The 23,881-nt window shown below is 42.8% G+C and overlaps 1 protein-coding gene across 3 annotated transcripts in view; it reads right to left on the bottom strand.

Moving 5' to 3' along the window:
* The window catches only part of MAPRE2 (microtubule associated protein RP/EB family member 2), a 180,815-nt gene that overhangs the window by 78,846 nt on the left and 78,088 nt on the right, over nt 1-23,881 (bottom strand). For all 3 annotated transcript variants that reach the window (XM_075532555.1, XM_075532554.1, XM_075532553.1), the window contains one exon: nt 6,268-6,395. In XM_075532555.1, the coding sequence (XP_075388670.1) occupies nt 6,268-6,388 (121 nt within the window). In that variant the 5' untranslated portion in view covers nt 6,389-6,395. The remainder of the gene's footprint in view (nt 1-6,267; nt 6,396-23,881) is intronic.

Here is a 23,881-nt window from a genome sequence, read left to right on the forward strand (position 1 = left end):
TTCACAACTGAACCAATATGCAACATTATGATAAATGGAGAAAAGATCGAAGTTTTCAGGGATTTCGCCTTGCTTAGATTTGCAATCAATGCTCATGGAACCAACAGTCAAGATGTCAAACAACTGGTTGCATTGGCTAAATCTGCTGCACAAGACCTCTTTAAAATGTTGAAAAGCAAGGATGTTACTTTGAGGAGTAAAGTGTGCCTGACCTAAGCCAGGGTATTTTCCATCACCTCCTATGCTTGTGAAAGTTGAAACATTGAATAAAGAAGGCCAAAGAATGGATGCATTTGAATAATGGTGCTGGCGAAGAACACTGAAAGCACCAGGGACTGCCAAAGGACAAACAAGTCTAGCTTGGAAGAAGTAGAGCCAGACCGCGCCTTAGAAGGATGGTGAGATTGTCTTGCATAGTTTGGACATGTTCTGAGGAAAGATCAGTGCCTGGAAAGGACATCACGCTTGGTAATATAGAGGGGCCCATGCAAAAGAGGAAGACCCCCGACTAGATGGACAGATTGACACAGTGGCTGCAACAATGGAAACTATTGTGAGGATGGTGTTTGGTTCTGTTGTGCCTAGGGTCCCTCTGCGTTGGAACTGACCCGATGGTACTTAACAACAAGAATTGAAAGGAAGAGATCTGGAGGCATAGTGGGTTCCGGGTTGAGCTGCTTACTGCGAGGTCAGCAGTTCAAAACAGGATACGGCTTTCTACTCCTGTAAAGATTTATAGTCTCGGAAACCCACAAGGGCAGTTCTGTTCTGTCCTAGAGTCCCATGATTCGTTATGGACTGGATGGCAGTGAGCTTGTGTGTGTGTTTGTATTAAGGACCCCAAGAACCTGCCTATGTCAGTGTGTCAGATGACAAACGCAATAAGGAGGTCATTACTCTGAGGAAATTACTGCCTAAAATAAATTCTCTACTATGAAGTTTAAACTCGTTTGAACAAACTGTGGCTATTTCAGAGCAGAAAGGAATCCTGAAATCCACTTTATTCTTCTGATTTTTTCAATCTTGGCAACTTAGCAGCCAGATGAGTTTGTCTAATGAACATTATCTGTTTGAAAATGACCTAAATTGTTTCTACAAGTTTTCAACATGCCACAGCAGATGAACTATAGCTACCAACAGCTACTGAAACCCAGCCAAATGCTTTCTTTGGGGCAGAATACCCCACAAGCTGGCTCTGGGATACTTTTATCAAAGAGGTGCTATAAGAAACCTTCACAAATATGGCTTCGAATTCTGCTGAATTGCCTTACAGTCTTATGAGAAAGTTTAAAAGATCTGCAAGGAAATGATATATATTACGTGCAAACATTTTCTGCTAGGTTGAAACAAATAGATTAATTTTCTCGTATTTCATTTGCTCTCGGCACCTTCCAAGTGTTTGCAAAGGGACTTCTCAATGGGCTCCTTCACCATTAATGTCTGTGACTTGGAATTTGTTTTACAACCTCTTTTCCTAATCCCCTCCCTTACTGTGTCTCTTTTCCTTGACAACCAGCCCCCTTCCCCCTATTCATGGGTACATAAGCCTCCTGCGTGTGTAAGACACTCACTTCTGCTTCTGCCTCCTAACAGTTGCAAAGTCATTTTCATCCATCCCCAGAATGAGCATTTCTGCGCGAACAGTACGTGTCAGACACTGCAGTGGGCGCTAGAAACCCAAGATGAAGACACATACTTCCTGTTCTAAAGTGGCTCACAACTTTGAAGAGAGATCCACAGCCAATTATAACACAAAGAGGTATGTGCTGTAAACAACGGGGGATTGCTAATGACAGAGCAACTCTGCTGCTTTCCCTCAGCAAATTCAAAATAAGATATTTGAGGGTCCAGTCACACACAGCAAGTACATCATTGGCACAATAAAATTTGAGTGACAGAGAGATGAAGTTGAGTACAATGCAGCAAGTGTTTCTGAAAGTAATGAGCCCTTTCAGTAGGCTAACAACCAGGTACCTCACTGGAATCTAAGTGATGTGATTTGAGGGGCAAAAGCCTGGTTACTTAGCACCCAGTAGGGACATCAAAGGCGTCTTGGTGGTGCTCTGGGAAGGTCCGCAATTCAAACTCGCCAGTCGCTCCATGGGAGAAACATGAGGTTGCTTGTTCCCATCAAGAAGTACAGACTATGGTCAGTGATAAGTCAAGAACAACTAAATGGCGATGGTTTGGTTGATGGGTTTTGACCTCAAGATGCTGTCAATTCCAGGAGCCTCATTTTTCACCTGTGCCTGTAACCAGCTTGAACTTCTTAAATACTATTGGTTCTTTTTATATTTTTAAACAGCAGTCAAAAGTTCCCGAATAATTTTATGACAACGTTTCTTATGAGAAACACGTCCATTCTGAAGAGCAACCCCATTAATGGAGGAGACTGGAGGAATGAACAGGACACCACTTGACAGCTCCAGGATCAACGGTCGGAATCAGTATGAGCCTGCATGCCCTCCCAGCGCACTAACCGCACACTTCTTCGTTGTCTAGGCAATGTGATGACTTAACACACCTCTCCATACATCGGCTCCTCAATATACCCCGAGTGAATGTTCATACTGTGCAGCCCCAGCTAGCTGCTCTGTTTGAAGGTGGATGTGTTTGGGGTTTCCTGTAGCACATTGTCAGGATCAGTCTTCTCTCATCCTTACTCCTGGCCATTGGCTTTTGTAAAGATTACAGCTTAGGAAACCCAATGGGGCAGTGTTACTCTGTTTCTTCTTTTTTAAAAAAATCATTCTATTGGGGGCTTTTCCAGCTCTAACATTCCATACATCAATTGTATCAAGCATATTTGTACATATATTGCCATCATCGTTTATAAAACATTTTCTACTTGAGCCCTTGGTATAAACTCCTTTTCCCCCCTCCGTCCCCCACTCGTGAATCCTTGATCAAATTACATATTGCTATTATTATTTCCCATCTTACACTGTCCATTGTCCCCTTCACTAACATGTCTGTTATTTGTCCTATTTGGGTGTGTGGGGGGTAATATATCCAATCTTGTGGTGTGGTACTTACATAATTGTTTGTTAGTTTGAGAGGATTAAGAGTGAAGGGGTGGAGTCTAGCCTGTCAATCATGTCATAGCCAATGAGGCCTCTGTGTGGGCATGGCCTTCTGAGGATTCTGGGAAATCCAGTATTCCTTCTTGGAGTCAGGAGACATTCTCTCTCTAGGCTCACTCCCTGTGAGACATCCCTGAGGAGAAGCCACATGGACCTACCCTGATGCAGCCAGCGCCCTGGCTACACATCACCACTGGATTCCCAAGACTTCCCATCCACTGGCCTGTGATCTTCCTGTATTTGGTGTCATTGCGTGTGTTTCATGATTCTGAAGAGGACTTTATAGATTGATATGGAACTTATGGGCTAATATCAGACTTATGGACTTGATCTGGATTGGCCTGGCATGTTTTCTTAATATTCAATTGCTCTTGTATATAAACCTCTTTCTTATACACATATGAGTCTCCCTGGATTTGTTTCTCTAGTCTACCCAGACTAACACAGATGAGTTCCCCCTTTCTCATCCTTACCCCTCCCGGGCCACCCCCATACACGCATGATGTCGCTACTCCCACTACTGTTCCTTAGGGGTTTATCTTTCCTGAATTCCATGTGTCAAGAGCTCTTATCTGTACCAATGTGTGTTCTCTGGTCTAACCAGATTTGTAAGAAAGGTAAAACTGAGTCATAGTAGTGCATGTGTGGGGTGGGTATCCAGGAACTAGAAGATGTGATGTGTGATTTGTTGGTGCTATACTACACCTTGGTTGAATCATCCCTTCCTTGTACAACTTCTGTGGGGGGATATCCAATTGTCTACAGATGGGCTTTTCAGTCTCTACTCCAACCCTTCTCTTTCACCTCGATGTAGTTGTTAATTTTGGATCTTTTGATACCTAATGCCTGATTCCGTCAATACCTCATGATCACACAGGCTGGTGTGCTTCTTCCATGTGGGTTTATTTGCTTCCCTGCTGGATGGCCGCTTGTTTGACTTTAAGTCTTCAAGACCCCAGACGCTGTATCTTTTGAGTCAGGCACCATGCGTACTCTTCACCACATTTGCTTATGCATCCATTCTGTCTTTAGCGATCATGTAGGGAAGGTGAGCATCACAGAGTGCCATGTTATCCAAAACAAAGTGTTCTTGTGTTAAGGGATGCCTGGAGTAGAGGCCTAAAATCTGTCTGCTATCTTAATACTTAATATAGAAATATATGTACATTGGCCTCTATCCCTTTCATTATAAATTAATATATTTACATATGTACATGCCTATATCTATACCTCTATAAATAGCTTTTGCCTCCCACTTTTCTCTATTTCCTTGCACCTGCCTCCTATTACTATCGGTTCTTGATCATACAGTAGCTCTTGAAATGACTGGCAGCAGGAGAGGTTTGTATCAAGGTTGTATCCTTTTACTGCACTTATTCAATCTGTATGCTGAGCAAATAAACAGGCTGGACTATCTGAAGAACATGGCAGCAGGATTGGAGGAAGGCTCATTGGCAACTAGTAGTATGCAGATGATACAATCTGACTGTACGCGAGGAGGATTTGAAGTACTTACTGATGAAGATCAAAGACCACACCTGTCAGTGTGGCTTACACTTCAATGTAAAGCAAGAAAACGTCTTCACCTAACAACAGCAGCACTGACCTAAAGAAAAAGCCACCATAGGACGTCATGGCTGAGGTCTAGGAAAAGAGAGGGTGAGTGAAGCAATGCTCAGATGCTGGCCAACCTCTCTGCCCTGCGTGTGGGTGAAATAATCCAGGGAGAAGCGGTGCCATTAGTATTGAGAATCAGTCTTCTTGTCTACTCTATCTGTCCAAACAGAGAGCATATAAATCGATGGGTGTCTCACTGGGCAATAACCTGACAGTGACTCCTGCATTTTCCAGACACTGTGGCTTTCACATGTTGACTGTAGTGCTAGACATCTTTTTACATATAGCCAAACCAAGTCAGCTGTACGTCCGGTATCACTGCTGCAACCCAAACCGAAGACCCCTTCATCTCTCGCATGGATTTTCATGTGAATACGTCTGGCGAATATTTTCTAAGAGTATTTTGACAATAGAATAAGAGGCAGAGGGCATTTCTGACAATACTAGCTCACCAGAAGAAAACATGTCATGTTTACAAAGGAAGACTGTTTCTCTGATAAACACTCTCAACCGATGAAGTATTTATTAAAGTGAAGCACTGTGAGATGCCCTGGCATGTTCTCACAACATGCTCACATCTTATTACTGGTGTCTAATATTTTCCCTCAAACTGAACTCACTATGCGTTTGTTTCCTGCCGACCTACTTTGCACTGGGGAGATGCCCCCCCTAGGAATGGTGACTGTAGTCTCTCCTCTGGGGGGAGTTGGGGCCAGAGTGGTTCTGGAGGGACGGTGTCGTGGGGTAGCATTGCATCAGGGAAACCCTGGGGCCTAGGGAGCTGAGGGTTCTTCGCTGGATTTTAAATCGCGGACATATATTCACTGCATATGAAATGGAAAACGACCTCCCCTATAAAGGAGGCATGAGGGGAAAAATAATGGTCTGCAAAAGGGCAGGGGTGTTTGGGGAACGCAAGTGTTCTGCGGGGCAGAGAGATGCAGAGGATGCCACCGGGGCCGTGGGCAGAAGCTGGAACACCAAGGACTCTATCACCCCCGGGGAAAAAGCCTGAACTGCACCCCCACAGGAAGGATGAGCTGGAGCCCTGAAGGTCTACGAGGGTGTCCGAGGTGGGAATCTGTTTTAGGGAGACAAGTGTGGTAGCCGACAAGGGATTAGAGAGGTGGCGAGGAGAGCAGTTAGATAGTGGTTCTCAACCTGTGCGTCACAACCCCTTTGGGAGTGGATCAGCCCTTCTACCGGAGTTGCCTGATTCATAACAGTAGCAAAATTACAGTTATGAAATAGAAGTGAAAATGATTTTATGGTTGGGGGGGTCACCACCACATGAGGAACTGTAATAAAGGGCTGCGGCATTAGGAAGGTTGAGAACCACTGAGTTAAAAGGTTATTAAAACAGTTCAAGCAAGTGGCTGTTCAGATTACCTGACAGGATGGCTCTGTGCTATAGAGGCTCCAAACATGTTTTTCATAGGTTCTCTAGGTAGACATGAGTTTCCCCCTGCAGTTATATCTCAGTGCTGATATGTTTCATGCAGTTCATAGATCATATTGCACGTGACAGTAAACATTTAGGTCAACACTTAACAGAAAACTCTCTTACCTGAACAAAGCTGTTCGACTTTTGTGTAGTTTAAGGATACTATGTCATTAACCCAGGCAATGATGTCATGTCTGCTCATAGTCTCTTGGGTTATCGAGGTAGAATACACATTGACCGCCATTCCCCAGCTGGAAAAAGAAAAGAGGTTTATTTACCTACAAGTGAAACATTAACTCAGATACATAAAAGCAGCATACCAAAGGTCAGGATCCCTGGCAGAGAGCTCTTGCCGTTGCGAGGATTCTGCTCCAGCCTCTCTGGTTCTCGCTGTCTAGCCTACCCTGGTGTAGCTGCTAGACAGAGGGCTCTAGCATGTGCTTTCATGAGGACCATTCGATGCAACCCTAAACTAGACCCCAGTGCTCTTCCGGTTCTGGGATTTCCGATTTATAGAACAATTTATTATTTCACTATTGTCCTTAAATCAGTATTTAAAAAGGTCTGTAACAGTATACACCAGAATATTCTTAGTTTTACAAATTTCATAGCTCACACAATTACATGCCAATCAGCACCTCCTCCAACTTGCTCTTCTTCTGAAGTGCAAATTGCAGCTCATTTGTAACTAGCTGCTCAGACTACAAACACTATCGTCACTATCATTGTCCTGGACCCCTCGCCCTCACACCTCCATCCAGTTAATCAGCCAGTCCTACGGGCTCTACCTTCTGGTATTTTCAGAAGTGGCCGCCCTGATGCAATCTTCGCCTCTCTCATCTGAAGTTTTATGTGCTTGGTGTGCAAAGCTTGTGTGCTTTATCATGCTTGGTAAAGTAGAGGGTCAGCGTAAGAGGATGACCACGAATGAGAAGGCCTGACCCCATGGTTGCAACAGTGGGCTGACACAGAACGAGTGGGAGGAAGGTGCAGGCAGGCCAGTGCTGTGTTCTGTTGTAGGTAAGGGTGCAATGACTCAGAAAAGACTAGATGAAACCTAGCAGTAACAGTAACTGGCATCCCCAATTGTACTATTGCCCTCAGCCTGTTGTCAACACAGCATCCATCTGACATCCATCTCAGAGCTTTCCCTTAGTTCAAAGCTCCCCGTTTCATCAAAGTAAACGTCAAAGATCTTAGTTGTAGAAGGCCTTAATATCTTACTGACATCTTCTACTACCCTTGCCTTACCATCCACTCTACCAGCACTGGCCTCTCTTGGCTATTTATTGAACACTTCAAGCGTACACCAACTTAAAGGCTCTCACACTGCTGTTGTTTTAGTCAAGAACATAGCTCCACATAGAGGAGTCCATCCTCCGACACGCTCCGACAGCGTGCTGCTTTCCTGAGGCCTTCAGCATGTGACAATGTTTCTACACTATGCGTAAGGGTTTCAGCCACCACACCCTCCAAGGTGGGCAGCCAAATCCTTCTGCAGAGTCAGTTCTTAGTCTGGGAGCTCTGCTGAAAGCGGTTCTCTTTGGGTGGCCCTGCTGGCATGCGAAACACTGGTAGCATGGCTTCCAGCATCACAGCAACACAGACACCGCCACAGCATGACAGACTGATTGACGAATGGTAGCTTTAGTTCATGAATTAATTTTTTAATCTGCCATTTACAAAACTGTTTGCTTTTGATACTCAGTGGTGTAGCATACTAATCACAAGGTTGGAGGTTCAAATCCACCTCGGGAGAAAGGTGAAGCTATCTGCCCCTATAAAAGATTTCCCTTCAGAAACACTTTAGGGCAGCTCTAATCTGTCCAATCGAGGTGTTGTGAGTTGCAATCGAGTGGGTGGCTGTACATCTATGTGAATTATATAAAACATTAGTAAAAATAGTACAAAATATGTAGAATATTAATATAATACAATGAAAATATTTCAGATTGGTTGATGTGATTTTCATACAGCGACATAATTTGGCACAGTTGATACACACACCTTAGGCAGTGGTGGAGAGGCCCAGTACGGTGCTAGGTGGCATTAAACCAGCTGGAGATAAAAATATGCTCTAGATGATTTTAAAACCAAACCAAACACAAAGCAAGGTAGACAGAATCACATCTGTGCTTCAGAAAGATAATCCACATGCAAATGAGTCACAATCTACAAGACAAGGGCAGGTACAAGAGTTATGGCAGCAGCTTTCTGTCAGACCATGCAAACAAGGAAGCAAACAGCTTACTGCAGGTTTTGTCAATGAATCACTCTTCCCAATGAAAGACAGCATGCGTCCTTTTCTAGGTACACGGACCAGCAACACAAAAAAGTCAAGCAAAAGCACTATCTGCCTTCAAAGAGCTCACTGAGAAGGAAAACAACCTGATCTGCACTTTTAAAAAGACACCAAAAATAACCCCCCAAAAAAACCTCATTAATGCCTAAACTTCCATTCTACCCTTTTCTATCAGAACCTTCTCAAACCAAGACAGCTGCAAACCCCATGGCTCCGATTCCAGCTCACGGAGAGAGCTAGAGAGCGCAGAGTAGAACTATGCCACAGGTCTTCAGGGCTGTGATCTTATGGAAGGTACCCTGGTGAGGCAGTGGTTAGAGCACTCAGCTGCACCCAAAAGATCGGTAGTTTGATTCCATCCGCTGAAGAGAGACCTGGCAGTCTCTTTCTGCACAGATTCACAGCCCTGGGACTCTTTGGGGGCAGTTCTATCCTGTCTTACAGTGTTGATCTGAGTTGGAATTGACTCTTATTTTGGCATTTGGTGGGTTTTAGTTTGGAAATCTTTCCAGAAGAATAGTGCATGTGGGTGGCTGGTATCTGGATGATGAAGTGGGAATATATGTTATCTTCACATTTTAGAAATTAGCCTAATGGCAGCTACCATTCAAGCAGGGCCAAAAACCAATGACAAAATATTCTAAAGTTTCTTCCAAGAAGAAACCTGGAAAGGTTCATAGATGATTCCAAAGGAGTCTTCAAAACCAGACAAATATGTACGGCTAGCATTTTATGTGTGGCCTTTAACTGAAATGACTTCTTACTCAATGCATTTTGTCTTTCTGGCTCACCCCACCCCTTACAAACAGAAGATTACAGCCATACTTGGAAAGGGGTTCCTGTTCCTCACTTCCTCCATTCTCGCTTTGCTCACACTTCTCTTGAAGTGAAGTAGTCTTTCCAGCAGTCATAACAATAGGCCAGGTGGTCCAAGATCCCGGCATGCCCTGTGTTGGGTGTGTGACTATGGAGAGAAGGGTCTGAGTGATTAAATTTGGGAAGGAGGCATGTGGAGCCCATTTTCAGCTTTAAGAACTAAAGTCTGGGCTTGCCAGGCCTCCCAAGTTTAGACAAGGCCATCTGCAGAAGAACATTCTTCTGAGAGGGTGACAATTGTCCGCTGCTCTGTAAGGAGGTCCAGCTGGCTTAGATTTATCATAAAATCCACTTTGAGGCTGAGCTTTTAAAAACCCTTCCTGACTTCAATTACCTTCTTTAAGTAACTCTCTAAAGGAGTCCAGAGGAGCCCTGGTGGCACAGTGGGTTACATGTTAGGCTGCTCACTGCAAGGCCAGCAGATTGAACCCACTAGTTGCTCCGTGGGAGAAAGCTGAAGCTCCCTGGTCCTGGAATGAGTCACAGCCTGGGCAGCCCACAGGAAGCCTACGCTGTCCTTCCTATAGGATCACTATGCGCTGGCACCGACTCAGTGTCAGCAGTGGGTGAGTGAGTAAAGGGCTCTACATCCTCAAAGAAACGTCATGTTTCAGATAAACTCTTCTGAAAACCCATCCCTCCCCGGGCTAATGTTGTCTAGTCTGTCCACCCGGACACCTGTGCCCATGTTTGTGACTACCTTTATTTCCTCCCTCTCACCGAATTCTCATTCCTCGGGGCATTCTTTGGTTAAGGTTTAAGGACTGGCCGGGCTGGCCAGTTCCTTATTTCAAACGCACATGCAAGTATGAAGAATTTGCTTTGTTTTGTCTAAAAACAATGGCCATTTTGGTAACACTTCTAAGTAGCCACAAATATTATGGTAACAATTTAATTGGCCAACATAAAATGAGAAAATCTAGCCAACCATCGAAATGAGAGATGAATATGTAAGAACATGTTAGTTGGTGCTGCATCTTTATAAAAATAATCTGAAAATTTCTTGAAACAAAAATAAGTAAATAAAAGGTCTATTCAGACCACGGGTCAAAGGACAGAACACCACAAGACCACTTCATGCATTAGACTATATAAGGGGGATTCACAGGGTCGTGGGAAAATGGAAGTAAAACAGAACTTTCCCACAACATCCATGCAGTCCCTTATATGCTATCAATCCAGGGGGCATGATTTAGTACAACTGAAAACATTTTCATCTAAAAGGGAAAACAAGCCCAGTAATAACAACAGAGACTGCCTAGGGGCCTCCTTCCTGGCTCCTGTAAGAAAAGATCAGTGTTCAGTCTCTTGCAGCTGTCTCTGGTAATGAACTGGGCATCAGTGGGGAGTGACACATGATCGTGCCCTCTAGACAAGACGCCTGCCCACTTTTCAGCAGACATAATTCTCCTCAAGGAAAGGGCATCACCCTCTCTCTCTCTGCCACCTGAAACCTGGGCACAGGGAGCAGAGTTTGTTTGAGGAGGGAGCTGGGGCTGACTAAGGAGGGAGTCAGAGACGGTGTCCATGAAGGCAAGCTTAACAAGACAAAACCTCCCCAAAGAAACAGCATGGAAACTTGTACTGAGTTTCACTTAAAATCAGGTACTAAAGCTGCCGGTGGGTTTGTGGAATGATTGATGTATGTATGAATTTCAGAACTGGGATGGGAATTTAAGAGGTCATTTATTGTCCTTGGGTAATAACAAACTTTAGCACTGTGGGCAGATGTGCATCTGTTTTGTCTGTAGAGAGCTCTGGGATGCTGCTGAAGGTACCCTTGTGGTGCAGTGGTTAAGTCAGTTGCTAACCAAAAAGTTGGCAGTTCAATCCCACCAGCCACTCTAGAGGAGAAAGATATGGCAGACAGCTCCTATAAAAAAGATTACAGCATTGGAAACCCAATGGAGTAGTCCCACTACGTCCCACAGGGTCACCATGAGCTAGAACTGACTCCGGACCACGGGTTTGGGTTATGGCATTAAGTTAGTACCAGGTTAGCAATCCAGTAGCTCTGGAGGGAAATGGAAGGGTTTCCTAGAAGGCTGAAATCTGAGACCTAAACTGACTTCAGAGAAGGATGACAGGAATAGCAGATCACTGCTCACAACTTAGAAACCCTACTTGTACTGGAGTTAGGTATCTGGTTGCTAACCTCAGGGTCAGTGGTTCAATTCCCTCAGGTGCTCCTGTTTATGTAAAGAACAGATACCCTAAGGAATTGTTCTATCCAGTCCTATAAGGTTGCTCTGAGTCTTGAACCAACTTGATGGCAGTGGGTTTGGGTAGGTCTATAATTTTAAGACACACGCATCTTATTAAAATGTATTAAATAAACTTTTTCTCAAAGTTAAGTTAGTGAAAACTTGAGAAGGGTGAAGAAAACCAATGTAAGTTGATTTTATTAAGCTCTTTAGAAAAGAGTTGACTCTGACTCTCAGTGGTCCCATGGGTTTCAAAGTAGAACTACTTCCTGGGATGTTCTTAGTGGTTATCTTTACAGAAGCTGATGGTTGAGTCTCTCTTCTGCACCTGCTGGACGGGTTGAACTGCCGACCTCTGGTTAGTTGAGTTGAAAACTACATGTATCATCTGGAGAATTCACCCTATCATACTCACAGGTCAATGAGTTTTCTCAGCATGCTGTTATTTTATGGTTTTATAGGCTTCTGATTATTGTGCTACTAATGTGGTATTTGATATAATTCCTTGTTTAATAATACTTTTAATATGGGCACAAAGACAATCAGAATTTCAGCTAATAGCTGCAAACTCCTCAAAATAATGAACACAAATATATTCCTTTACAAAGTTGCCCTTCCATTTTAGCATAAATGACTACTTGTAACTGCACATAGATCAAGCATTTTCTTGCCATACAACCAAGTACAAGTACTATTTTAAAAACCCAGAATCATCCCTTCCATGTGGCCTTTCCGTGATGGACTGTTCAATTATTTTACAGGTGGGTTTTGGGTCTCCACTTTGTCTGTGCTCCTTCACATCAATTTGGTTGCTTGTTTTTGAACTTCTGATACCTATTCCCATCGACACCTCATGATCACACAGGCTTCTTCTATGTGGACTTTGTTGCTTCCCTGCTTGAGGGCCGCTTGTTTCACTGCAAGCCTGGAAGACCCCAGACGCTATATCTTTTAATAGCTGAGCACCATCAACTTTCTTCACCACATTTGCTTATGCAACCATTTTGTCTTCAGCGATAGTGTTGGGAAGGTGAGAATTACAAATTGCCACATCATTATAGAATGGTTCTCCTACAGAAAGGATGATATATCCAGGATGCAGTATAGCACTGTTGAAACTCATAACAATCCTCTAGTTCTGTAATATTTTCTCCCCTATTATAATTATTTGTCCTATTAGACCTGCATATATTCATTTGTTTAATTAAGATCATTCAGTGCATAAAATTCCAAATAGACAAACCCTTCAGAAATAGTAACAGGAGTAAAGATTTCCCGAGGGTACAGAAAGAGAAGGGACAAGGGGGAGCTGATAGCAATGATGACTACAAAACCCCACTCGAGGGGAACAAAGAACAGAATGGCAGGTGAATGGATGTGTTGGATGGTTTAAGATACAGGGGGGGTTGGAGTGGGATAAGAAATAACAATATTTGATATAACAAGGGTCTTTGGGGGAGGGTGGGGATAAAGGGGAGCTCATATCAAAGAGTGCAAGAAGAAAGAAAATGATGGTGCAATTTGAAAATGATGATGGAAACAATTGTACAATCATGCTTTATCTAATTGAACTATAGATTGTTGTAATATCTGTAAGAACTCCCAATAAAAATGTGGGGGGAAAAGAGAATGTGTAAAACACAGTTTTTCCCCAGTTGCCTGTAAAAGGAAATTCCATAACTCACCTTGAAAACCCACCTCTAAATTTGCTTGATACAATTGATATGTGGGATGTTATGAGAGCTATAAGAGCCCTCAATAAAATGATTTTTTTAAAAGATAACTCACCTCTATTTTTAAAAGCCTTCCTCATTATCTGTATTAACCTGGGTCTCAAATATTGTTCATCAGGAGCTGCTTAGCTTGGATACCTACCATATTGTAACTAACTAAAAAAGCATGGGACTTTCAAAACAGCATATGTTGCTGGTTTTTTTTTTGTTGTTGTTGTTTTTTAAAACTCAAGGCTCAGAATTAGCGAATCAATAGCCCTGCCCCTGAAATGACTTGGAAACTTGGCTATTATCCAAGGAATGAAGAAATTTTGGAATTCCAAAAAAAGTTCTTTGTGGCATCCATAAAGGTCTATTGATAGGAATGAAACTGAATTGCATACGAGATTAAAGGTTAAGGCTGTAAACACATAGACAGACGGAGAGACACAGACAGACATATACAGCACACACACACAGAGCACATTTTCTTCATATGGTTATAAATTCAGCAGATTGTATTTGCCTAAACATCCATCTGGTTCAAACAGTGGGTGGCTTGCTTGGTCTATGCTCTGAAAATAACTCCAGTGACCCAGAGCTCATTCCCATGCCACAGGGCTTGGCTGGTCTCCTGAGGGCACCAACTTCTGTTCAGCCTCCCATTCTCCTTCTTGGCTCCCAGTACATCCACTCATTCTTTACCATCTGCCTTCTGTTTACTTTCCCAGCCCTACTTGGCCCTATTCCCTTCCACCCTGACCTCAGCTCTCTCCCATGATCCTAAGTCATTTTCCATTACACCCCAAGGCTCCCCCACCTAGCAGGAGCCCAGGTCAACCTTTTAAGACGTGAGTACCACTGCACCCAAGTTGAGTGGCCATTCTCAGGTCTTAATGGCAAGATTTAGCTGAAGAATCAATGGCAATCGAATGAACAAGAGACCATGATGGCTGCCAGGCAGAACCAGATGATGAGCAAACTGGGTTGGAGACCCCCTGGTCTCCTGGTGCTGAGTCTTTGTGTGTTCTTGATGGTACTGGTCCTCCCACAGGGACTTAGCATCGTGTGCTGTCCAGTCGCTAAACCATCTCATAATCATAAAGAAATGGTGGCAGACAGCTTTCAAGTTAATCCTTAATAATGTAAAGGAAGACACACCGCATGGTAGAGATTTCCCCCCGGCCTGGGATGCTCTTTTCCAGCACTTGGCACAGTACAGTGGCTGTGTATCTCTTACTTCAGGTTCTGCTCAGATGTCATGTCTCCCCCTGACCACCGTATCTGAAGTGACCCCCTCTAGTTATCCTCACGCTGCCTACTTTTTGCTTCAGAATACGAAGGCTATTTGTTTACTATCTTATTTGTGTACTGTCTGCCCAGTCTCCTACCCCCAGAAGTCAAGCTCAAGGAACACAAGCATGTCACACAATATATTTTGTTTACTGTTGTACCTCCAGTGTCTGGAGTGGTGTCGAGCACAGTGTGTCCACAATAAGTAAAAGGGGAATTCATATGGGCAGTTTTTTGGTGAGAGGAAAGTCTCAGGATGCTCAACTGCTAATACATGTCACTAGTGCTATGTGAGAAGGTTGAAAAACTGAAACTCAAAGCTCACCGTCATCAAGTCGATTCTGATTCATAGCAGCCTGATAGGACACAGAGCTGCCCTGGTGAGTTTCCACGACTGCAAATCTTTACGGGGATAGAAAATCTCATTTTTCTCCTATGGAGAGACTGGTAGTTTCAAACAGATGACTTTGTGGTTAGCAATCCAAGGTGTAATCCACTATAACACCAAGGTTCCTGGCTATGTGTGAAGGTTAGAGGAGATTAACTTTAGGTTGAATATCTTCTCTGTCTAAAAAGGGAAGGGAATAGAAATATGCAATCCTCCGTGTCTTGAACACAGATATGAGAAGCTCCCTGGTTCTGTGGAAGCTTCGGGAACACACTGGTCTAGGAGTAGGGGTACTGTCTTCAAGTTCCAGAGCTATCTTCAACTGGTTGGGAAAACTTGAGTCCATTTGTTTCATCTCTTTGGGTCTCCTCTTCATTGGTAAAGCAGAGGGACTGGATATTACAATAACTGGCATTTACAGAAAACTTCCATGAGCCCAGTATGGGACTAAGCGGTTAACCTACATATTCTCTTTAACTAACTAACTAACTAACTAACTAACTAACTAACTAACTAACTAACTAACTCAGTGTCATCAAGTCGATTCTGACTCATATCAACCCAATAGGATCGAGTACAATTGCCCCTGTGGGTTTCCAAGGTTGTAAATCTTTATGGAGCCTCATCTGTCTCCTGGGGTGTGGTGTGGCTGGTGGTTTTGAACTGACCTTGACTTGCAGCCCACCTTGTAAACCACTATGCTGCCAGGGCTCCTGCTAGTCTTCCAAACTTGCGAGAAGTACTATTTATTTCTAGGTCATCTAGACCAAGTACAAATAGAGAGTGGCTCAGTGGCTGGCCAAAGCCACAACTATTAAGTGGCAGGGATTTATTTGTACCAAGGTCTGACTCTAAAATTCTTGTTTTTAACAGCAAGTCCTTTCCTCAAACTAAAAAACTAACTGCCACTGAGTCAATACTGACCCTAGCAACCATGTAGGATAGGTTAGAACTGCCCCTGCGAGTTTTCAAGACTGCTACTCTGTATGGGAGTAGAAAGTCTTGTCTTCTCCCAGGAAGCAGATGGTGGTTTCAAACTGTTAACCTTGTGGATTGAAGCCAGGGCTCCCAGTCCCTTCGTACTGTCTTTATTAAGTCATGACAATGGCTGGGGGAAAAAAAGACTACCAAATGAGGGCCCAGACATGATCTGCAATGAAACTACTCTTAGGCTTTATTAATTCTATCAAGGCCTCATTTTACATTCTCGCTTTTACCAAGATGAATTTTCAACATACATTTCCCTGAAATGTACAGGTTTGGGCAACCAGTTACTCAGTTTCTCGCTGGGAACAATTTTTGGCTCAAAAGTCTGCCAGCTGTAACATATAAGCCATGCTGATATTTTAAGAAGCTCCACATTTCACATTTTCTTGTTACTAAATACTTTGGACTCAAGTCTTCAATTTGCTTTCTGTGACCATTTAGTTGAATGGACAGAGACCATGCACATTACTGCTTCTAATGGTTTTCAATCCTCATAAATTAATGCAGTATTATCTATGTGCTTAAAAAATCCATTTCTTCTAAAACAAACAGAAAACAGCCCACCAAACTTTTATCTTGCCCTGAGGGACTGGTGTCTAGTCAAAGGTCTCATTGACATCACAGTAAAATTCATTTTTAAGCTCAGGAGGATATTTTGAAATGAAAAATGAAGTCCCAATCAAATTAAGTCTTTTGACAGGCTGTGAGAGGTGCAAATCAGCATGGTGAACAATCCCTCTATGCTCGTCGAGGAGAGAGTGATGTACATCCAGGTCCAGCCTCCCCCCGACCCCCCCGACCACCGCCGCCCCCAGCCCTGCTCAGGCCTCCTCTCCCTCTTAGTTCTTTTCATAATAGCCTGATATTAAGAGTTTTAAATGCGGCCTTCATTGGACAAGGCACTAATCAGTTTGTACATCTAATCCACTCCCCAACCCCAGAGAATATTTGGAACTTAGAGGCCCAAAGGCAAAGGGTTATAGCTAAGGAGACCTGGTTGCACAGCTAAGTGCAAGAATGCTAGCGGCAAGGTTCAAACACAACTTGATGCTCAAAGGGAGAAAGACCAACAATCAGCTTCCTTGAAGATGACAGCCAAGAAATAATTTCTGTGGTGAAGTTCCACTCTGACGCACACTGTTGCGATGAGTCGATTCACAAAGGAATCAATTCAATGGCACACACCACCAGAGCATAGCTAAGAGTGTTACTATTTGGGCAAACTGGTGAAGCACATCAAATTCTGCAAAAACCAAGAGTGGGATTTCATTTCCAGTGCCCCAGGGCATCTTCCCAAAGTTTCACATCAGATGAAAATTTTCACTCCATGTAAAGTGATCGTCTGCATTTCAGCTGGAAAATGGACAACTCCCCTCCAACATCCGGGACTGGCTCTTCTTTCCCGCTGCCTGCTTTTCTGGTACTCATTCTTATTTGGGCAACCAGATACCAAAGCCATCTTCCTTGCAGATAAACATGCAAGAATGATTTTTTTTACAGTCAGTAGACTCATCTACCATTGAGTTCCTGGAAGAAAGAATGAAAAATGGAATAAAGCTAGAAAGTACCAGAATGCTCCCTAGAAGCAAGGATGGTGAGATTTTGTCCCATATCTTTTGATCATGCTATCAGGAGGGACCAGTGCTTGATAAAGTACAGTCAGTAGCAAAGAGGCTGACCTTGAACAAGATGGGTTGATACAATGGCTGCATAAATGGGCTCAGACAGCAGCAATCATGACGGTGGCGCAGGGCTTTTGTTCTGTTATACACGGAGTCACTATAAATGGAGCCACCTTGACGGCATTACTGCACCAGAGAGTATGCAGCAGCCCTTCACAAACCCCCGCCCCACACACACACACACACACTCACACACTCTCTTACTTGCAGTACCTCTCGGCTCTCATTTCTACTACTGCGTTATCACAGGTAAAAATTACATTTATAACATCAGTGTAACCGCATTCTCATTCCCAAAGGGGACAGCACACGGTATAGAAACAACACAAGGCCACATAGATGGCAAGCCACTTACATTTGGAAAAAGACAGAGGCTTAAAGCTTCTTGATTGAAGCCAACCACATATATCTGCATACATCTATAACTATCTCTCTATATAGACATATGCAGATGTGTGTGTATATATACATCTGGGGCCCAGGTGGTATAGTGGGTTAAGCACAGGGCTATGAGGCAGAAGGCCATGATTCAAGCTCACCAGGTTGTCTGCTCCCATAACACACAAGCCGGAGGGGACTTTAAAAAGGTTATCATTCTTGAAGGCGCTCTGGTGGCACAGTGAGTTAGGAGTTGGGCTGCTAACCACAAGATCAACCATACGAAACCACCAGCTGCTCTGCAGAACAGAGATGAGGTGCATGCTCCTCTAAATGTTCATAGGCTTGGAAACCCAAAGTGGCAGTTCTATACTGTCCTATAGGGTCACGATGAGGTAGAATCCACTCCAGGGCTGCATGTATGAGTATGTTTGAAATGCTTCAGTTCTCTAGTATAAGCAATGGGCAGGTGGTTGTTTGTTTTTTTTAAAATAATGAAAACAGTATTTAAAATAATTTTTATTTTACCATACTTACTTTTTTTTACATTTTGTTAGGGGCTCATACAACTCATCACAAACCATACATACATATACATCAATTGTATAAAGCTCATCCGTACATTCTTTGCCCTAATCATTTTCAAAGCATTTGCTCTCCAATTAAGCCCTTTGCATCAGGTCCTCTTTTTTCCCCCTCCCTCCCCGCTACCCCCTCCCTCATGAGCCCTTGATAATTTATAGATTGTTATTTTGTCATATCTTGCCCTATCCGGAGTCTCCCTTCCCCCCCTTCTCTGCTGTCCATCTCCCAGGGAGGTCATATGTGGATCCTTGTAATCAGTTCCCCCTTTCCAACCCACTCACCCTCCACTCTCCCAGTATTGCCCCTCACACCCCTGGTCCTGAAGGTATCATCCATCCTGGATTCCCTGTGCCTCCAGCTCTCATATGCACCAGTGTACAACCTCTGCCCTATCCAGTCCTGCAAGGTAGAATTCGGATCATGGTAGTTGGAGGGAGAAAGCATCCAGGATCTGGGGGAAAGCTGTGTTCTTCATCGGTACTACATCGCACCATGACTGACCCATCTCCTCTCCTAAACCCCTCTATGAGGGGATCTCCAGTGGCCGACAAATGGGCCTTGGGTCTCCTCTGCACTTCCCCCTTCATTCACTATGATATATATATATATATATTTTTTTTTGGCATGATGCCTTATACCTGGTCCCTTTGGCACCTCGTGATCGCACAGGCTGGTGTGCTTTTTCCATGTGGGCTTTATTGCTTCTGAGCTAGATGGCCGCTTGTTCACCTTCAAGCCTTTAAGACCCCAGACGCTATCTCTTTTGATAGCCGGGTACCATCAGCTTTCTTCGCCACATTTGCTTATGCACCTGTTTGTCTTCGGCGATCGTATCATGGAGGTGTGCAGCCAATGATATAATTTTTTGTTCTTTGATGCCTGATAACTGATCCCTTCGGGACCACGCAATCACACAGGCTGGTGTGTTCTTCCATGTGGACTTTGTTGCTTCTGAGCTAGATGGCCGCTTGTTTATCTTCAAGCCTTTAAGACCCCAGTCACTATCTCTTTTGATAGCCGGGCACCATCAGCTTTCTTCACCACATTTGCTTGTTCACCCTCTTTGGCTTCAGCAGTTGTTTTGGGAGGGTGAGCATCGTAGAGTGCCAATTTAATAGAAGAAAGTATTCATGCATTGAGGGAGTGCTTCAGTAGAGGCCCAAGGTCCTTCCGCCACCTTAATACTAAACCTATAAATATAGACACATAGATCTATTTCCCCATCCTCATATATATATATATTTGCATGTACATGTCTTTGTCTAGACCTCCATAAATGCCCCTTGACTCCGAGCTCTTTCCTCCATCTCCCTTGACGTTCCTCCTGCCCCACTACCAGGCTCCGTCCCCACCTGGGCTACAGCTATACCTCTTCTCTACGCAACCTTAATTGGGCAGGTTTTAATACATGGCAGTGATTTAGCAAATGTGAGGGGCAGTGGTTGCTAATGAAATTGGTGTGTTCTATAAAGCCTGAGATACTGAAAGAAAGAACAATCACAGTGAATGAGTTCTTAGATATAATTAAGGGGAAAAGAAATCCTTATAAGACTATTTTGTAAACTGTTTGACTAAGGAATTAGAGATGTTACTCTAGTTCAGTGGTTCTCAACCTTCCTAATGCCACAACCCTTTAATATAGTTCCTCATGTTGTGGTGACTCCTCCTCCAACCATAACATTATTTTCATTGCTACTTCATAACTGTAATTTTGCTACTGTTATAAACTGGGTGACCCCTGTGGAAGGGATGTTCGACCCCCAAAGGGGTTGCGACCCACAGGTTAAGAACCGCTGCTCTAGACAAAAATGCCTAAAAAGAGTAGATGGATGAAATTAGTTTTAGAGCTGGTATTTTAAATGTTAGCCAATACCAGAGCCAACTTGAACAGATGAAATTCATAAATGTTGTAAAGTGTCCCCTCTTCCCCCCAGTTTTTAGGTTCTGAAGATTAATTTGGCTCAGACTTTAAGCATGCCAAAAATATTTTTTAAGTCTAAAATCAGTAACTGAATGATAATTGCAACATTTTGTTTCGATTTTGACTTTCCAGACTCAAACCGAAGACCTATCACACTGGTCAACTCAGTGTTCCCAAAATCAAGTTTATTTTACATGATTTCAAAAATGAAATGGAACACATAACTATCGAAATCCTGCGTGGCATCCATGAACTGAAATGGACTATCATTGGCTATTTTAAATCAGACAGTCATACAGTTTACTTTGCAGAGACTGACACATTCAAGAAAATGATGAGTCATAGTCATCATCAAAAGAAACATTATCTAGTATTATATTAATGCTGTGAAACAATCTTTTCTATATGCCGACAGGGAAACTCAGTTAATAAAACCACTAAAGTGAATGATGAAGAAATTGAGGAATTCTACCAACTTTTTCAGACCGAAATTGAAAAAACAAACAAAAACTCGTACAAATCAAGATGGATTGACAATTACTATTGAGCGAGATGCAAAAACTGGGCAAGAGGAGGGTATACAGTAATTGGAAAATCTGGGCAAGGTGATAGAAACAAAGCTGGAGATCCCATGAGAGACTTTCCCAAGATCAATGACTTCTTCCTTGCAAATACCTTCCTTTCAACAACACAAATAGCAACTGCACACATGGACCTCTCTAGATGGACCACTGAGTCAAATGGATACATCTGTGGGAAGAGGCAATAGAGAAACTCAATATCAGCAGCCAAAATGGGACTAGGAGAGCTGACTGTGGAATAGATAATTGCTCATATGAAAGTTTGGTTGAATTTAAAGAAAATTAAAACAAGCCCACAAGAGCCACAACATGGCTATGAGTCTAAGCCACCTGAATTTCAAGAACATGCCAAGAATAGGTCAGGCATACTGAACATTAATGACTAAAGACCTGGCAACCCATGGGATGATACCAAAACCATCATATAAGAAAGCAAAAGGTCATTAAAATGACAAGAAAGAAAGAAAGAAAGAAAAGGTCAAAGTGGATGTCAGAAGACTCTGAACCTTGCTCTTGAACATAGAGAAGCTAAAGTAAATGGAAATAAAAGAGCTAAACAGAAAATTTCAGTGGTCAACTCAAGAAAATAAGGTATTATAATAAAATGTGCAAAGACTTGGAGTTACAAAGCCAAAAAAGGAACATGTTCAGTCTATCTCAAGCTCAAAGGACTGAAGAAAAATTTCAAGCTTTGAGGTGTAACACTGCATGATGAAGGAAGTATTAATAGAAGATGGAAGAAATATACACAGTCACCAAACCCCAAAAGAACTGGTCGACACACAATCATTTTCAAGAGGCACCATCGGATCAAGAATTTATGACACTGAAAAGAGAACCCCAAACTGTGCTGAAGACATTGGTGAAAACTGAGGCTCCAGGAGTTGATGGAATGTCAACTGAAATGTTTCAACAAGCCGAGGAAGCATAAGAAGCAGTCACTCACCTATGTCAACAAATCTGTCAGCTCCCTGGGCAATGGACTGGACGAGGCCCATATTGGTGCCCATTATAAAGAAGTTGACCCAACAGAATGTAGAAATTATCGAATAATATCACTAATATCGCATGCAAGTAACATTTTGCTAACGGTAACTTAAAATAGTTGTAGCAGTATGTAGATAGGGAGCTGCCAGAAATTAAAGCCTGATTGTAAACAGGCTGTGTGGCATGAAGGGCATCACTGCTGATGTCAGATGGATCTTGGCTGAAAGTAGAGAATATCATGAAGATATTTCCTTGTATTTTACTGATTTCCCAAAAACATTCAACTGTGCGGATGGTAAGAAACTATGGATCACATTGAGAAGAATGGGAATTCCAGAACACTTCATTATGCTCATGTGGAACCTGTACATGGATCAAAAGGCAGTTGTTCAAACAGAACAAAGGAGTGTTGCGTGGTTAAAATTCAGGAAAAGGTAGATATCCTGGGTAAATCCTTTCACCATATTTATTCCATCTGTATGATGAGCAGAGGATTCTATGAAGAAGAATGCGGCATCGGGATTGGAGGAAGGCTTAGTAAAAACCTGCGATATAGATGACGCAACTATGCTTGCTGAAAGTTGAGGCACTTGCTGATGAAGGTCAAGGACTGCAACTCATTGTAAAGAACACCCAAATTCTCACAGCTGGACCTCTAGCTAACAGCATGATTGAAGGATAACAGACTGAAGGTGTCAAGGATTATCTTGCTTAGATCCACAACCAATGTTCATAAACGGAGCCCCGTCAAGAGATCAAACAACTCATTACACTGGGGAAACTTCCACACGTAACCTCTTCAAAGTGCGAAAGAGCAAGTGTGTCATGTTGAGGACCAAGATGTGTCAGACCTGAGCCATATTTCCAATCACCTTATGTTCCTGTGGAAGTTGGATGTTGAATAAGAGAAACCAAAGAATCAGTGATGGATCTGAATTATGGTGCTGAGGAAAAATATTTGGAGTACCAAGGAGGACAGACAAATCCGTCTCGGAAGAAGGGCAGCCAAAACAGTCCTTGGAAATGAAGATCGTAAGACTTTGTCTCACGTATTTCGGAATGTTTATCAGGAAAGACCAGAGCCTGGAAAAAGGTATCAGGTATGGCAAAGTACAAGGTCAGTGAAAACTAGAAAGACTCTCAACAAGATGGACTGACACAGTGGCTGCAACAACTGACTCAACCATACCAACAATTGTGAGAAAAGCATGGGACTAGGCAATGTTGCATTTTACTGCACACGGGTTGCTATGAATTGGAACTGAGTAGATGGCATCTAGCAGTAGCATTTTTAATTAGAAAAAATATTATGAAATCAGTACAAATATAGATAATAAATTAAAATTACCACCACCCCATCAGTTAATATACCTTTTCTACCTTCTGAAACCTTCCACGTGTATATGCTATACATATGCATGTATTTATAAAAATAGGTTTTGATAAATGCTCTGGTAAATATATTACTTTTAGGTATATATACACACAATAAACATTTCTAATTTTGTTTGTTTGGTATAATGTAAACATTTTCATATATTCTTAAATGTGTAATACGTGTATTATACTTAATTGTATAGGTGTATGGCAATATACCTGAATCTAGAGTTTTATTTAACCATGTTTAAATAAAATTCCTGCATACTTTGCTTTCAGAACTTCTACTTTCTTCATGCATTTGCCTTGTTTTTAAAGACTGTAAGAACTGGCTATCTCTTAAAGGTTGACAATGACCCAAATCAGCACTGGTCTGCAGAGTAGAGCTTGGGTAGTTTCCCATTCCACGGAGTCTTCAGGTGAATCTTTGAGTTCCAATGGGGGAAAAATGATATTTTCTACTC

Source organism: Tenrec ecaudatus, chromosome 15 (assembly GCF_050624435.1).
Source record: "Tenrec ecaudatus isolate mTenEca1 chromosome 15, mTenEca1.hap1, whole genome shotgun sequence".
In the NCBI taxonomy this organism is placed as follows: domain Eukaryota; kingdom Metazoa; phylum Chordata; class Mammalia; order Afrosoricida; family Tenrecidae; genus Tenrec; species Tenrec ecaudatus.